General features: G+C 36.5%; 1 protein-coding gene across 2 annotated transcripts in view; it reads left to right on the plus strand.

The window, feature by feature from the left end:
• FH (fumarate hydratase) overlaps nucleotides 1–14,128 on the plus strand; it is a 28,843-nt gene extending 14,715 nt beyond the window's left edge. For both annotated transcript variants that reach the window (XM_019976631.2, XM_070768110.1), the window contains exons 5-10: nucleotides 3,208–3,390; nucleotides 6,283–6,448; nucleotides 8,276–8,479; nucleotides 9,227–9,354; nucleotides 11,117–11,270; nucleotides 13,754–14,128. In XM_019976631.2, the coding sequence (XP_019832190.2) occupies nucleotides 3,208–3,390; nucleotides 6,283–6,448; nucleotides 8,276–8,479; nucleotides 9,227–9,354; nucleotides 11,117–11,270; nucleotides 13,754–13,896 (978 nt within the window). In that variant the 3' untranslated portion in view covers nucleotides 13,897–14,128. The remainder of the gene's footprint in view (nucleotides 1–3,207; nucleotides 3,391–6,282; nucleotides 6,449–8,275; nucleotides 8,480–9,226; nucleotides 9,355–11,116; nucleotides 11,271–13,753) is intronic.
• The last annotated feature ends 1,042 nt before the right edge of the window (nucleotides 14,129–15,170 follow it).

The raw sequence follows: 15,170 nt of genomic DNA on the forward strand, positions 1-15,170 counted from the left end.
CATCATATCAGGGGTACATGATAATAGCACAAGTTGGTACTGGTGATGTTAGCTCGAATCACTTGGTTAAGATGGTGTCTGCCACTTGGTTAAGATGGTGTCTTCATTTTCCAATAGCCTATACTCCAGCTACTGCACTTAAGCTCTATTTCCTACAGGGAGAAATATCAAGAAATTTTTGGACACTTGTTAAAATAACCGTGAAATTAATAGAGAACTTTGAGGCTATGAAAACAGCCTCTTTTTCCCTAAACTTTTGCCTATTAATTTTTAACATTCATCAGAAGATCTTGCCAATAGCAATTACTGCTGTGATGTTTTAGTAGTAATTTTCTTTCCCCCCTCTTTTTGCATTAATTGAAATTTTTCTGTAAGGAATATTTACAGAATATTCTTCTTCTCTCTCCCCTTGGATTTATTTATTTATTTAATCATTTATATGTAAGCATGAATTCATTAATATTTTTTCTTTAGTTTATAATCCAGTATTTTTATTCTTTATGTTGCTACTCATATCGTTCCATAAAGCCACAGCATGTTGACTCCTGTGTCCTTTGAACATGCCACCATCCCTTTTTTTTTTTAAGGCACTTAATTTTTCCACTACAGGATGCTCCAGGCTTATCATCTTGTATTTTTCCTGTCCTAACCCCCCTAAGCAATCATTTTTCCAAAGACCTTTTGGAGGATCTTATTGGGAAGTGATATTTAAAAATCAGGATCTGATAAAAGGCGTTAAATTTATCAAATAAAAAAAAATAATAAAGTGCTGAAAAATTAAAAAAAAAAGTAAGCTTCAATAAAATTCAAGATTTATTTATGATAAAAAATTCTCTTCTAAGTTTGAATAGATGATAAATCTTGTAACCTAGTAAAAGACATCTACAAGAAAACATAAAAAGACAAAAAGGATGGTGAGAAATGAGATGTTTTCTCCCTAAGATCAAGAGCAAGGCAGAAACACTTGTGGCATTTCAACTTTACTAGAAATATTGGTAATTTTAATAAATCAAGAAAAAGAAATGAAATGCCCACTTGGAGAGGTAGAAATAAAACTACTTCCCCCTTCATGGAAGTCATAACTATCTGTGTAGGAACCTCCCCCCAAATCTATAAACTTTAAGAATAAACTGTATATTTAAATAGTCTCAAAGTATCATTTTAAAAATATTCATTACTATTTGTGGTGGTTTTACCATATACTTACAGATATTCTATATTTTTATCCTCCAGGAGGTAGAGCTTAATTACCTCTCCTTGAATATATGCCGGACTTAGTGACTTGCTCCCAATGAATCAAATATGAAAACTGAAATATAGTTACTTTAAAGTAGAGAAACCTGAAGGACACAACCTTACTCAAGAGATGAAGATTAATATCAGCAATAAACTGTGCTGATATCATGTATCCTCTACTATAATTTAAGAGAAAGGGCACGTCTTTCTGAGTATTTCAAATTGAATATGAGGGATATTCCACAAAATACCTAACTAATATTCTATAAAAGTGCCAGGGTCAGAGAAAAAAAGGAAAGACAGAGATACTTTCACAGAGATGCCAGTCCAGGTTCAATGCACGATGCTGGATGCTTGGGGCTGGTGCACTGGGATGACCCAGAGGGATGGTATGGGGAGGGAGGAGGGAGGAGGGTTCAGGATGGGGAACACATGTATAATTTTTTTAAATTAAAATTGAAAAAAAAAAAAGAAAATTGTTAGGATATTAAGTCAATACAAACTGTCAGTCTTTTAAGTGAATACACAATCTTATTATCATTTATATCCAATAAACAAAATTGATAAGCGAAAAAAAAAAAAAAAAGACTATGGAGATGTGATGACTGAAAACAATGTCGTATCCTAGATTGAATTCTAGGATGTAAAGAAGATATTTGTAAAAAAAATCTGTTATAAGACTCAAGTCTGAGGTTTGGTTAGTAGTACTGCAGAAGCATAAATGCTAGTTGTATTAAATATAAAATAGTTGTGTATGATGTGAATGGAGCTTCCATGGTGACTCAGTGGTAAAGAATCCACCTGCCAATGCAGGAGATGCAGTTCAATCCCTCGGTTGGGAAGATACCCTGGAAAAGGAAATGGCAATCCATTTCAAATATTTTCCCTGGGAAATCCCATGAACAGAAGAGCCTGGCAGGCTACAGTTCAAAGGGTCACAAAGAGTTGAACACAACTTAGTGAATGAACAACAACAACATACTGTGAATATTAAGAGAAACTGGGGGAAGGGTATACAGGAACACTGTACTGCACTTTAGTCTCTAAATCTAAAATTATTTCCCCAAAAAGTTTTTAGAAAGTCATGGAAAAGGAAAATGTACATCATGTCTTCACTAATAATCATGGCTAAATTCATGAATTTTCCATATCCACCACAGTTCAGGAAAAAAAACAAAAAAAAATAAAAAAAAAAATAAAAATCAGGATCTGGGTACCTAGTGTAATTTAAAGTATAAGGAAGTTTATTTATTTATTTATTTATTTCACATTGCATGGTGTGAAGGATTTTGCAGACCTAGGACTTGCATTTAAATATGAGTTTATCTTTTATGTATATTGAAGTCTGAAATCTACTTCAGAATAACCTAGTGTGTATGGTCAGGTAGAGGACTGAGGTGGAGTTAAAGATAACATCGTAATTTAAAAGTACAGGTTTACATTTGACAAAAGAGCATGGTGTTTATAGACTACCTGGTCAGGTCCCAGTTCTGCCAACTCTAAATACTTTGGCATGGCACATAATTTCTTTGACAGATTCTGTTCTATTTTTAAAGTGGTGACCTATCTCGCAGAATTTTCCTCAAGTTTAGTGAAGGAAGAAATGTTTGTGAAAGACTGTATGTGTTATTTAACTGTAAGATGTTTTATTACTGCTATCCTTATATTTGCTAGGTGTATTTCTTTGTGTCTTGCTGTTATTTATTAGCAGGTAGATACAGTAATATGTAATATATTCATTGTAGGTGGTCTGTGTAATACCGACCTAAATACCTTCTGTAAAGGAAATCAGGTTGCTTCTTTTGCTTCTTATTTGATCCTAAGTGACTTGGCACACATAAATATAATAGAGTACTAAATATGCCACATTTTGAGTAGTCACTTAGTGAGATTTTCAACTGTGACATTCAAGTTTGGTTTTTTTGGCCTATGATTTAACATTTTATGTTTCTTTTGAAAACTTTCCGACAGAGCTCAAATGATACTTTTCCCACAGCAATGCACATTGCTGCTGCAATAGAAGTTCATGAAGTGCTGCTCCCAGGACTACAGAAGCTGCATGATGCTCTGGAAGCAAAATCCAAAGAGTTTGACCAGATCATCAAAATTGGGCGTACTCATACACAGGATGCTGTTCCACTTACTCTTGGGCAGGTATATTGAGTGTGATTAGATTTGGTTCCATTGTGGGCTTGGTACAAATGGCCAATGTATTACCCTCTAAATCACACTGGTTTAAATGGCCAAGTTTGTAACAGTTCAGTTCAGCAACAGAGATGATTCTGCATTAACCTGTCAGTGATTTTTATTGGCATCCACTCAGGAGAAGAGCAGGGCATACTGGTTATGAACCAGACTCCACATCAGTCTGCTTGAGTTTAAATCTTAGCTTTGCTATATGTAAACTATTGGACCTTAGGAAACTTAGCTTTTCTTTGCGTCAGTTTTTCTAGCTGTAAAACCAAGAAAATAATATCTCTTTCGTAGAATAGTTATGAGGTTCAAATAAGCTAATTCATGTAGAATGCTTAGAACTGTTTGTGATATATTGTAAGCACATATTGGTGTTAGCTGTCATCATCTTTATCAGTATCATTATCATAATTTCTTCCTTTGTCTCTCTTATTCTAAATTAGTAAGTTCTTTAAAAATTAATTTTAAAGTGGTTAAATGTTTTGGCCACATGTAAAAGAGGTATTACTCTTTTCCAAAATACAAAAAGCATTTTTATGTTTCTTTATGATGGCTCAGAGGGTAAAGCGTCTGCCTGCAATGTGGGAGACCCGGGTTTGATCCCTGGGTCAGGAAGATCCCTTGGAGAAGGAAATGGCAACCCACTTTGGTACTCTTGCCTGGAAAATCCCATGGATGGAGAAGCCTGGTAGGCTACAGTCCATGGAATCGCAGAGTTGGAGACTACTGAGTGACTTCACTTTCAGTGATACTTTAAAGAATGTCTAATAGTACACATTGCAGAGGAAATACAAGGAACAGATTTTGTCTCAGTAAGCTCACTCCACTTTGAGGTAGGACATACACAAATTCTATATCAAGTATCAGTAACAGTATTTTTGTAGAAATTCAAGTTAGTTGTGAGAGTTTGGCTGCTGGTTATTTGGAAAGATTTCATTTGTAGTTTTGTTCATCTGATAGCAAACAATGGAAAAAAACATGATCATTTACCTTAAGTTTATGACAGCAGGAATGAGGAAAACTGGAAATGATTAATTGAGGTACACATGATGTGACTAAATAAAGCTTACTAAATTAAGTTGCTTCTTAAGCTGTATCTTACTTCTCTTTACATCATTGGCTCTTCAGTTCAGTCTCTCAGTCGTGTCCAGCTCTTTGCGACCCCATGAATCACAGCACGCCAGGCCTCCCTGTCCATCACTACCTCCCGGAGTTCACTCAAACTCATGTCCATTGAGTCGGTGATGCCATCCAGCCATCTCATCCTCTGTCATCCCCTTCTCCTCCTGCCCCCAATTCCTCCCAGCATCAGGGTCTTTTCCAATGAGTCAGCTCTTCACATGAGGTGGCCAAAGTATTGGAGTTTCAGCTTTAGCATCAGTCCTTCCAATGAACACCCAGGACTGATTTCCTTTAGAATGGACTAGTTGGATCTCCTTGCAGTCCAAGGGACTCTCAAGAGTCTTCTCCAACACCACAGTTCAAAAGCATCAATTCTTCAGCACTCAGCCTTCTTCACAGTCCAACTCGCACATCCACACATGACCACAGGAAAAACCATAGCCTTGACTAGACGGACCTTTGTTAGCAAAGTAATGTCTCTGCTTTTGAATATGCTGTCTAGGTTGGTCATACCTTTCCTTCCAAGGAGTAAGCGTCTTTTAATTTCATGGCTGCAGTCACCATCTGCAGTGATTTTGGCTCTACCATACATAAGTTCTAAGGAGATACAGTATCTGTTTTTGAAACTTTTGAGTATCTCTCTGGTTTCTAGTTTTTTTCATGTTTTTTTTGAGTGTTACATGTAGGAAAACCATTATGTGCTAAAGTCCATTTGGGCCATGACTCAGCTTCCTATGTAAAATCATCATTCTTTGTGACAGAAAGTTAGATTTTTCTGTTTATCTTACCAGAGGTATTTATACTTGCTTTTATTGAAATAGTCTTTTGAGTTTCTTGAGTGTAATTTTTTCTCTAATAAAATGTATTCCTTAAGTGAATCCACCTGGTATATATGTAAGTGATATTAGATCAGATGGAAAGAAGTTGTATCTTCTAAAAAGTGTTTTCTTTAGAGCAGTGTGAAATCCCAGTACTAATCAAAAGTATTCATGGTGTTTCAGTGTTGTTAGATAGGGTAAAGAAAAGATAGATTGAGTGTAACCGTATATCCTGGCTTGCTCAGTTGAGTTCTAGTTTATGCCCTCTGTCCTTGCATAGTTCTTACTTAATAGGGCCCTTGCTGTGTTTCAAACATGATGATTTCTGTGGTTACTTTACTTAAAGTATGTTGTACTTTGGGAAGCAGTGTGGCATTCATAGCAGAATTAAAATGCATCATAAAGCTACCCAGGGTCTTACTCTACCCTGTTACCTTCTTAGGCTGTTCAATAAGTCACTTAGCTTCTTGAGAGCTTTTTAAAACACCCTCAAATTCCACGTCAGGTTTTTTAACTGAAATTGTCTTAAGGAGATTCAGTTTTTTTCTTTCTTCAAGTTATTTGAAATGCACCAACAAAATAAATCATTTGCATATAAACCAATAATTTAATGTAGTAAAGTTGTGTTTTTTTACGTTTATTTCCTGTGTTGGTTTTCTATTAAAAGAGTAGTTTATAGTTTATAGGTAGGGTGCATGTTGTTATCAGTGGCATGGCCTACCTGATAGGTTTCTAAATGCCCTTTCACCCTTGTACATTGCTTATCATATACATTAATGTAATTGCCACTTGAGTAGCTTCTAATTTTGTACCTGAGATGTGTTTTTTAAAAACTTATATTCAATGCAGTTAGAGTGACTTACATGCCATTAGGAAATTGTATACTCTCACCTTAATTTCTTTATTTTTTCAGGAATTTAGCGGTTATGTTCAACAAGTGAAATATGCAACAACAAGAATAAAAGCTGCCATGCCAAGAATTTATGAGCTCGCTGCTGGGGGCACTGCTGTTGGCACTGGTTTAAATACTAGAATTGGCTTTGCAGAAAAGGTTGCTGCAAAAGTGGCTGTGCTCACAGGTAGGTGATAACATGGCTTACTACTTATTACCATTAGACCAGTCTGTGTTTTTCTGGGTGTTTCTGCTTTGAATTCTTACAGATTTAAAGTTAGAAATAATACTTCCCCATCAGTCATCTACTTTGTGTCTGTTTTAGAAGTTGTGATATTAATCCTTATCCAGTATTCCATCTGTAAGTTCATATAACATGTAATTATTAAAATCTATTAGTGCTAATTTCATTTACTATCTGGTAGTATTCAATTATTTTCCATTTAAAGCTGTTGTAGGCTTCCCTGGTGGCTCAGTTGGTAAAGAACCTGACTGCGATGTAGGAAACCTGGGTGTGATCCCTGGGTTGGGAAGATCCCCTGGAGAAGGAAATGGCAACCCACTCCAGTAATTTTGCCTGGGAAATCCCATGGACAGAGGGTCCTGATGGGCTACAGTCTATAGGGTTGCAAGAGTCACATGACTTAGCAACTAAATCACCACTAAAGCTGTTTTGAATACTTGTTTTCAAAGTAGGAAGAATCAAATGATTGGTGAGAAATTCATTTGAATAACAAGTATGTTAGAGATTGACTGGCTTAATTTCTTTTTTCCCTATGGCATACTGTGACATTTCTTTGAATTAATGACCTTTTTGAAGGTCTCAATAATAGTAACTGTTACTAGAGCTGTTGTCTCCAGAAAACTCTTATTAACATGCAGATCTTAACAGAGAGTACAGATAATTCTACATTTCTTATTATTGCTTACTAGCAGAGATTTGACTTTTAATTAAACTTTAATCAGTGAGAATTGTAATATGGGGTCTAGAATATGTAGATCTTTAAAAATTTGAACATGGGAGCGACTGAGAATGTCTAGTTCATTTTGACTTCCTGATCTCACAGAGGAGCTTGTAGGTCCTGGCTAGAGAACAGAATGCATGTGTGCTCAGCCACTTCAGTAGTGTCTTTTGCGAGTCCGTGGACTCTAGCCCACCCGGCTTCTCTGTCCATGGGATTTCCCAGGCAGGAATACTGGAGTGGTTTGCCATGCCTTCCTCCAGAGGCTCTTCTCGACCCAGGGATCAAACTTGTAGTTCTTACATCTCCTTCATTGGCAGGCATGTTTTTACCACTAGCGCCACCTGAAAAGCCCAGAGACGAGACTGCTGCTGCTGCTGCTGCTGTGTCGCTTTAGTCGTGTCCGACTCTGTGCGACCCCATAGATGGCAGCCAACCAGGCTTCCCGTCCCTGGGATCCTCCAGGCAAGAACACTGGAGTGGGTTGCCATTTCCTTCTCCAATGCATGAAGGTGAAAAGTGAAAGTGAAGTCGCTCAGTCGTGTCCGACTCTAGCGACCCCATGGACTGCAGCCTACCAGGCTCCTCCGTCCATGGGATTTTCTAGGCGAAAGTAATGGAGTGGGGTGCCATTGCCTTCTCCAAGAGAAGAGAGTAGGATGCCTCAAATGGGGGGAAAATTGTACTAGGAAAGGAGTTCGGAATCGAGTGGAGTGAATTTTACCTACTTTTCATCTTTACTCACAGCATCATACACATGTGTTTGCAATAGCAGAATGATTTTTCATTTAGTATTTTATATTTCTTTCAACATTTATTGTGCTTGTTTTATCTTTTAAATGTGCTAGTATCATTAGATTCCTTCTACTCCTCAGGACATCTTGAAGAAATGTAGAGAAAGCTTGAGTCTTAAGCATTTCTTTCTGAAGTTAAATTTTTATTCTGTTTTTGCTCATGTTCATATACTGACAGTTTCTGTTTAACTTGCTGATATTAGAAAAATGTTTAATTTTACCTGTTAACTCATACAGGTTATTGATTTTTTTCTTCAGGCTTACCTTTTGTCACAGCTCCAAATAAGTTTGAAGCTCTGGCTGCTCATGATGCTTTGGTTGAACTCAGTGGAGCCATGAATACTACTGCTTGCAGTCTGATGAAGATCGCAAATGATATTCGTTTTCTGGGTTCTGGTCCTCGCTCAGGACTGGGAGAACTAATTTTGCCTGAAAATGAACCAGGAAGCAGTATCATGCCAGGTAATCATGTAGCTGGCTCCCAGGTGGCTCATTGGTAAAGAATATACCTGCCAAGCAGGAGATGCAGGTTTGATCCCTGGGTCAAGAACATCCCCTGGAGAAGAAAATGGCAACCCACTTTAGTATTCTTGTCTGGAAAATTCCATGGATAGATGAGCTTGGTGCACTACAGTCTGTGGGGTCGCAACTAGTTTGACATGACTTAGTAACTAAACAACAACAATCACCACATAGCTGATAAATGTTAGAACTGAAACTTGATTAGAACCCAGGCATTCTCATCTACAAAGCACGGCTGTTTTAGTTTAACATGATCTGTAAGTAGATGGGGACGTATGTGGCACACTTGTTTCAGAATGTGCTTAGGGCTGCCTTTGATCAGAACTTCTGGGAGCATCACCAACAATATAGGAGAAAACAATTTTAGTTAGTATCGTGTATTCTGATTTCCATATTAGAAAATGTGTAAATAGTTCTTCCACAACCCAAAGCAAATAGAATTCTAGAACAGGCTATTAAAGTGATCTTAATGGGTTGAATAAAAAGAATTATATCACATGTCTCTTATTTCATTTTTTGCTTTGGGCTTTGGCCAGTGAGGTATGGGAGGCTACACAGATATGGTTGGGGCCTTGCTTTATTATATGTCTTGCTTTGTCTTTCCTTCTTTTCTTGTTTATTTGATCTAAAACCTAATTTTAACTCATACTTGAATCCATCGGTGTGCTCGATGTGGTTTTCTTGAAGGAAAGGTGAACCCCACCCAGTGTGAAGCAATGACCATGGTTGCAGCCCAAGTCATGGGGAATCATGTCGCTGTTACCGTTGGAGGCAGCAATGGACATTTTGAGTTGAATGTTTTCAAGCCAATGATGGTAAGTTTTTGATTTTTAATGCCTTTGACCCAAAGCTAGTTGTCTTGGTTTTTGTCTTTCATAAAGATTTCTTAAAGTTCATTAGGTGTTAAGATAATATGAGTAGCAGTTGGAAGTCAAGCATATATTAATGTTAGAAGATTAATCCTGGATATTTAATTAGGTGACTTTTAGCTTAAGTAATTGATGGTTTGCTTTTTATAACAGGAAGAAAAATTCTGAAAGTGGGTTATAGGTTTCTTTCTTGTCCCTAGCCACTGGGGACGCCAACTGCTAGAAATAAGTTCTAGTTCCTCAGTTAATAAACAGAGGAAAGAAAGAAACTCTGCCTCCATTCTGTCTCCTTCTTACTGCTGCTTTCTTCCTCTCCAAATTCAGCTGTTGTAAAGGAATGCCCACTCTCACTTGCATATGCACTGCAGTTGGGCTTCCACACTTGCACTTGTATTTGAATTGTTTTTGTAGCACTGTTGAGTCCAACAGACATGCCACGGCTCTTAACTGCCATCTGACCTAGACTTGTCCCTTGAGACACTTTTGTCCTTGGTTTATTCAGTAATTTCTATCTAGTTCTCTTTCCTTTCCCTCTCAAGACTTTGATTGGTCTTACTCTTCCATACACCTTGAAAACATTGTGTCCACTCAATGTTCAAATCTGTTCTATTTCCTTCATCTTTGTGAAGATGGAACAAAATGGCATCATCTTTTATCCAGTTTCCCCAACTTCAGATAATGGAACTGTTACCTATTAGAGTCCTCTATTTGTGTGAAGTGTTATATCTAAATATATATTAAAGGCTTATTTGTAGTTTGTATCTGATGTAAAGTCTGATTTTAATTTGATAAGAACATGCAAATGACAAATATTATGTTTATTCATTCACTGTATTCATTAAATATTGACTGAGTACTAGTCTATGTCAGGCACTGTCCTGGTTGCTAGTGATAGAGCAATGAACAAAACAAATTTTTTTGCCCTTATGTGATATGCACTCTAGTGGAAAATAGAAGACAGACAAAAGGACATCTCATATCAAAAAGCTTTTCCTTTCAGGTCAGATTCCAAACAGTTAACACCAGCTGCCTGGCAGATACATGTGCATAACATTAAATGTCTTGCAGTTTTTTTTAAAAATATCTGTTTTGTTTTTAATAGTAAGTCGAGATAACCAACATTTGTGATATAATAAAGTTGTTAGTATCAAATTAAACCTTGGAAGTTCTGTGTGAGTCCACTGTTGGAAGTACTGTTTTCAGACCCTGGGATTTTAGACCAGAGAGATTAGGATGTGGATATATATTTATTTTAATATATGTTGGAAATGTCACAAAAAATGCTAAAACAAACTAACATGCTGATCATTAAGAACTGAGAAGCCCTGGCTTCACTCATTGCCTCACACACACGCTGAACTTTACAACCTCTGACTATTTCAGTTCTCTCCATCAGTAGAACTTCATCAACTCCTACAACTGGAATTTATTTTCTTTCTCTGCGTTCTTTAACATTTCATACCTGTATTTTATAATACCACAGACTATCTCGTGCTTTAGTTTTTTTGTGTTTATGCCTTTTCACCTCTTAAAAAAGCACTTCTCTGTCCTCAAATGTTTATAGTTTCTTTCATATTTTTGGGGGGTATGATTTCTTACAGGTTGTAAGAGTGCTATATGTTAATTGAATTATATTCATATATGAACTAGCAAATATGTTATCGAACAAAGAAAAAAGCTAGGCTTAATAAATCTGTCTCTCTCTCAGATTAAAAATGTGTTACACTCAGCCCGACTGCTGGGGGATGCATCGGTTTCCTTCACAGAAAACTGCGTGGTGGGAATCCAGGCCAACACAGAAAGGATTAGCAAGCTGATGAATGAGTCCCTAATGTTGGTGACAGCTCTTAATCCTCACATAGGTATGCGTTTAAAGAATAACAATGTCATTTTGAATATACAGTTTAAAAGCTGAGAAAGTTTTAAGAGACTAAGACTACTGGATCAATGTTAGTGAACAACAGATTTCTTTTGAACATTGTCTTAAAGACATTTTGAATTGTGTTGAAAGATGCTATATATATTATTTATAACCTTTATGGTGTAATATTTCTTTCAAAAACTTGATTGATTATACTTCATTTTATTTGAAATGTGGCAAGTTCAGAAGTAGAACTTAAAGCTTATTTTAATCTTAATAGGATTTAGATACTATGGGACATTAAATTCAGATACTAAATATCCTCTCAGTTTGTATTGTTGGGACTTGCTGACTAACAACACTGAACGAACTCATTTTTCTACCTTGTCTAGATGCTACTATACTTTTGTTGTTGTTGTTTTATTCAACTCAGAAATGGATTAAATTTTAAAAAAAAGGGTTATGTATGCATTTCTTATAGGGAAAGGGGGGAAATATTTTGTCTAAAACTGTGGCTTTTGTGTTGCAGGCCTTTTCCAGATTTATAAATATTTCATTATATAGATTCAAACTTGTTAACTTGGATTATAGATCGACCATAATGATCCCTGTTAAATACACTATTTTAACTCATAGATTTTGAGGCACTCACTGCTTTATGTTATAATGTATTAAAAGCCTTTTCCCACCATTTCCTTACTGCTGAGCTGAGGGTTTTGTACATTAGAACAAGTTGTGATGCAGTCTTTTGGTGTGATATGAGTACTTTTTAAAAAAAGTCTTTAATAATCTTATACTTTCAAGGCTGATTTTATATCTTGGCTTCATGTCAAACTATAATTTCAGTCTTATAAAGTTAGAGCTCATGACTGCTGCAGGTAGCTGTGAACCCAATATACTGTCTGTTTTTGGAATAGTATGAAAATTGGCAATAATACTGGATTCTTTTGAAATTATTGTACCTTAGCATTCAGCTAGAGAGATGTACAGAGGAACCCAGAGGTTCATGGGAGAAATGTTTCATCCTGTTTATATTCCAGAATTTGTTACTAAAATGTTTAAATTAGAGATACTCCTAAAGCAGAATGATTGATATCTTTCTTTGAGTCAGTTTAATGTGAGGTAAAGGCCGTTCAAGAATAAGTGGGCAAGAGCACGCCTGACTGGTGACAAAGCATGAGCCTTACAACTCCACATCATGGGTTCTGATTGTGCTCATTATGTATAACAGGTAGTCATGTTTTTGGGACTTGAATGAAAACTGAAAGGGTTAGCATAATGCATAGACTTTAATGTCATTATTAACGTTAATGTCATTATTAACATTAAAGTATGGAATGTCTAATATTAACCCCAAAGGTTTAACATGAGAATTCTTTCAAAGTTAGTTTGATCAGTAAATGCCCATTTCAACATGTTTAGCATTCAGTGTTAATTTTGTATTAACTATGTCCATAATGTTTCATAGGTAGATTAATTGATACTATGAGTAACGTCTTATACGTGGTTGATAATCACACATGACACATAACATTTTGTAGGTGGTTAATAACTGCACATGACACATAACATTTTTTAAAAATATTTATTTGGCTGCACATCTTGCTTAGTGGATAATCATTGCAGACTTCTCTTTGTTCATACCCCTCTAATCTTGTTTTTTTTTCCTCCTTCATTGGTTTCATTTTTGTTAATTTCTCTTCTTTCTGGTTTTTGCCTTTTTAAAAAAATTACATTAAATCAAGATAACCAGAATTGCCCTGCCTCTATTAATTTTAAAAGCAAATAACTTTGATCTAAACAGTAGACCTGTGACCTCTTGTGCAAGTATATGTTTGTCTGAAACTTCCCTACTTGTACTGTGTACCGTCTGAAAAGAGTGGAGAACAGAAAGAGATGCTGGAAGCTCTGAAGGTGTGTGTCTCCTCAGAGCCCTGCCTGCTCCTCCCTCATTGTGAGAGGACTCTCCTCTCTTTTCCCTCTTAGAGCCCTTTACCTTTACCACAGTTCCTGGTCATGCAGTCCTGTATTTTTTGTACTGCTGCAGCACTAAGCTTATTAATGCTTTGTTAGAAAGATAATTATTTTTGGTTAAACATACTATTGAAACAGCACATTTATACTACCCAGATGTAGACTTCTATGTCTTGGTGCTACATGTGTATGTGTGTGTTTGTGTGTGTAGAGAGAGATGTCTTATGTGTATATATTTTCCCCCTTATGAAAATATCTGTATTAGTGAGCATTTCAGTTTAGGGACACATCTTATAGAATGTGAGGTACGTATTACTTAAGAAAAGTGAAGAAAGGTTTTATTCTGTATAAGAAGTGACAGCTATCAAGATAACCCACTGCTAAATATTTTTAAGATTAAAAAATGTTTACTTAAGAGGTTGGTAGCGTCAAATAAATAATAATGATTACTCTTGCTTTAGAAAACCAAGTTTCACTACTAACTCCTATGTCACCTTTTAATTTCTTCAGGGTATGACAAAGCCGCCAAGATCGCCAAGACTGCACACAAAAATGGATCAACCTTAAAGGCAACTGCTATTGAACTTGGCTATCTCACTGCAGAGCAGTTTGATGAGTGGGTAAAACCGAAGGACATGCTTGGTCCAAAGTGATTTAAATAAATGTATAATAAAAATGATTATGTCATATAAAATAAAAAGTGATACAGACTCCTTATATTTCTCAAACAAAAATGGATAAATATGAAAGAAAATTGCTATTGAACTTGACTGTCTCTAGCAGAGCAGTTTGGTCAGTGTATAAAACCCCAGGACATGCTAGGTCCAAAATGAATTTTAAAAGTGTCAAATAAAATCACTAAATTATATAAAATCAAAAGGAAAACAGACTTATTTTTCTTCTATCTTAGTTGACATAGTTGAATCTGTGATTTTTGTGCATGGGTGTTTACCATTTCAGATGTTTTGTAAGAGGCATATGAATTTTTAGAGTTTTCATTTTTTTAGTTGGTGTTGTTTTAAACAAATTTTCTTATAGTAAAAAAAGTACCTGTGACCTCATTCCCAAGTTATGTCTTCAGACATCTTTTATTTTCCTGTAATTTGGGAGCATAAGCTGACCAAGCTTTTGCCCTCCTAAGTGAGAATGTGAGTCTGTGTGTGTGTGTGTGTGTGTGTGTGTGTGTGTGTGCATGCATATATAAAGAATATTTATATACATACGTATATAAGATAACAGGTTAGATTAACAAAATTAAGAAATATACCTATGTGCTAATTGCACAGATACACACACACCTCCTGTTCTTATTTGAATTATCATAGACTGAAAAGACTATGAGTCAAAAACTATAGGACATGGATTAGATTAGAAAGGACAAGGGATGCAAGCAGGAAGCTTGGAAATAAAGGGAGGCTGTCATGAAATAGAGTCTTGCCCATCATCTCTCTGCAACAGTGCGAGGATTTTTCCACAGGTAGCTTCAACCTTAGGGAATTTTGAATTAGCAGTTCTAGGGAGATCCAGTGGAGAAGACAATGGCACCCCACTCCAGTACTCTTGCCTGGAGAATCCCATGGATGGAGGAGCCTGGTAGGCTGTAGTCCATGGGGTCGCTAAGAGTCGGACATGACTGAGCAACTTCACTTTCACTTTTCACTTTCATGCATTGGAGAAGGAAATGGCAATCCACTCCAGTGTTCTTGCCTGGAGAATCCCAGGGATGGGGGAGCCTGGTGGGCTGCCGTCTATGGGGTCGCACAGAGTCAGACATGACTGAAGCGACTTAGCAGCAGCCGCAGCAGCAGGGAGATCCAGGTTAAGCTGATTTAAGCTTGAAACTGAAGGCTTCCTTTAAAATAGACCCAACCTCAATTATGTAGGGAGTTGGAGCAATTTGGTTTTTTTCCCCCTCCTACATGTATAA

The sequence above is a fragment of the Bos indicus genome, chromosome 16, assembly GCF_029378745.1.
Source record: "Bos indicus isolate NIAB-ARS_2022 breed Sahiwal x Tharparkar chromosome 16, NIAB-ARS_B.indTharparkar_mat_pri_1.0, whole genome shotgun sequence".
In the NCBI taxonomy this organism is placed as follows: domain Eukaryota; kingdom Metazoa; phylum Chordata; class Mammalia; order Artiodactyla; family Bovidae; genus Bos; species Bos indicus.